Source organism: Lolium rigidum, chromosome 6 (genome assembly GCF_022539505.1).
Source record: "Lolium rigidum isolate FL_2022 chromosome 6, APGP_CSIRO_Lrig_0.1, whole genome shotgun sequence".
NCBI classification, from domain to species: domain Eukaryota; kingdom Viridiplantae; phylum Streptophyta; class Magnoliopsida; order Poales; family Poaceae; genus Lolium; species Lolium rigidum.
Window position 1 is genome coordinate 43,046,993 of NC_061513.1, and position 1,810 is coordinate 43,048,802.

A 1,810-nucleotide genomic window follows, 5' to 3' on the forward strand; every position below is an offset into this window, starting at 1 on the left:
GGCGGCGACCACAGAGGAGGAGTCGAACGACAACGACTGGAGCCTGACCCGAAGGTGAAGGCGGCGAAGCGGGGGGGGGGGGCTTAGTTGCGCCCTTCGAGACGCTGAAGAAGGCCGAGCATGAAGCCAACGAAGGCGCTGCGGCATCGACTAGTAGAGGAAACGGCGGCCCACCAAGCCCTGGCGACTGCGCAGCGGATGGACCTATGGGCGGGGGCGAAGAAGCGGAGGAGAGAGGGAGGCAACAACGGGGTCGTGTCGTCAACCGTCCCAAGGGGCGATAAGTAGGCTAGGGGCCTAGCCGTTTTCATTTTTGTATTTGTTTATTCTTATTTTCTGTTTATTTCATATATAAATTATGCTTTTCAATTGAATAAAAAATGTTGAAAAAATAATATGCGTCCGACGACTATAAGCACCTTCAAACGCAAACAGACGCGCGACCAAACATGACCATTTTCGTATCCACAGGACCGACTCAAACACAGGCACCCAGTTACTTTTGGCATCCGATTTGCTCGGCCAGGTGGAAGGCTGGCTTCTCACTGGAGCGGAGCAAGGACCAGGCAACGGGCGCGCGGCTCAAGTGTCCTAGTTGTTTCCCATGCTACGCGCAATACTGCAACAGAAAGAGGCTGTTCACGGGATATTAGAGAAGCTTCCCCGGAGCACCACCCTTTCTTCTGGAAGCAAAACGCCAATCTAAAAATTAGAAAACAGAGCTTATGCTCATGTATTGGCGCTATACAGAGTTACAGTAGAATCCAAGATCCTAGACTGCTACTTGCTTCACCATTACGGGAAGAGAGCAGGGTGGTATGCCTGTGGGAGATTGTCTCGAACACATGGGGTGCGCGCACAGAGAGGAGAGCAGCCGCCGTTCACCATTACGAGAAGAGAAGCTACGCTAAGGGGGTATCGGAGCAAATCGAGCGATCCTATTCCTAGCAAACTATTGGGTGAATTCTAGTGCTAGCAGAGGAGTAAGTAATTGGAGCGGACAAACAAAAGCGAGTGGGGGAGCATGCACCTGGTGGAGGCGTACTCGTAGAGCTTGCCGGCGGGGGAGAAGACGAGCAGCGCGACCTCGGCGTCGCAGAGGAGGGAGAGCTCGAAGGCCTTCTTGAAGAGCCCCGAGCGGCGCTTGGAGAAGCGCACCTGGCGGCTCGTCCGGTCCTCGATCCGCCGCAGCTCCACCCGCCCCCGCCGCGTCATGTCCACTAGCTAGGTAGCCTGCTCCGGCCGCCGCTCGTCTATGTCTGGGTGGTTGGAAGGGATCAGGGGGTGTGTGCCGGCCGGTGAGGAGGGGAGTGGGGGAAGGAGAGGGACGGGTCGTGTTGGGACGACACGGGCCCATCCGGTTGACGACTCGCTGTACACCTCAGACACGCGCTCGTGGCTTATCTTGGGCAGCTGCATGTCCCCATTGTGTTGTGTAGGTCGGTATCCACTGGGTCCTACTATATCAGCAAGTGCTGTATTTTATTCTTCACTTTCTTGATGTCACTAATAAAATACGGATAATGAAATGACTGACGAATAAACTTTATGTACTGATAAAATATAGCAACATGATATATATATAACACTAGCGAAAACTTTGAAAGGTCGACGCAGAACCTACTACACGGGCTTCGTTTTGTAAAGATCAATCAAGAACACTTAGTAAATTCCAGATTAGGAATACGGGGGCTGAACCAAATCCCTGGGCCCTGGGGCCAGGTAAACTTAGTAAATTCCAGATCAGGAATACGGGGGCTGAACCTGCTCACCAGTCACCAACTTTTTCAAACGGGACCGGGACAGGTGC

General features: G+C 53.3%; 1 protein-coding gene across 1 annotated transcript; it reads right to left on the reverse strand.

Moving 5' to 3' along the window:
- Nucleotides 1–585: 585 nt before the first annotated feature.
- On the reverse strand, nt 586–1,368 carry LOC124667934 (MADS-box transcription factor 51-like). The gene has a single exon (XM_047205158.1). It carries the CDS (start codon nt 1,213–1,215, stop codon nt 973–975), a length of 243 nt encoding a protein of 80 aa, XP_047061114.1. The 5' UTR covers nt 1,216–1,368; the 3' UTR covers nt 586–972.
- Between the last annotated feature and the right edge of the window lie 442 nt (nt 1,369–1,810).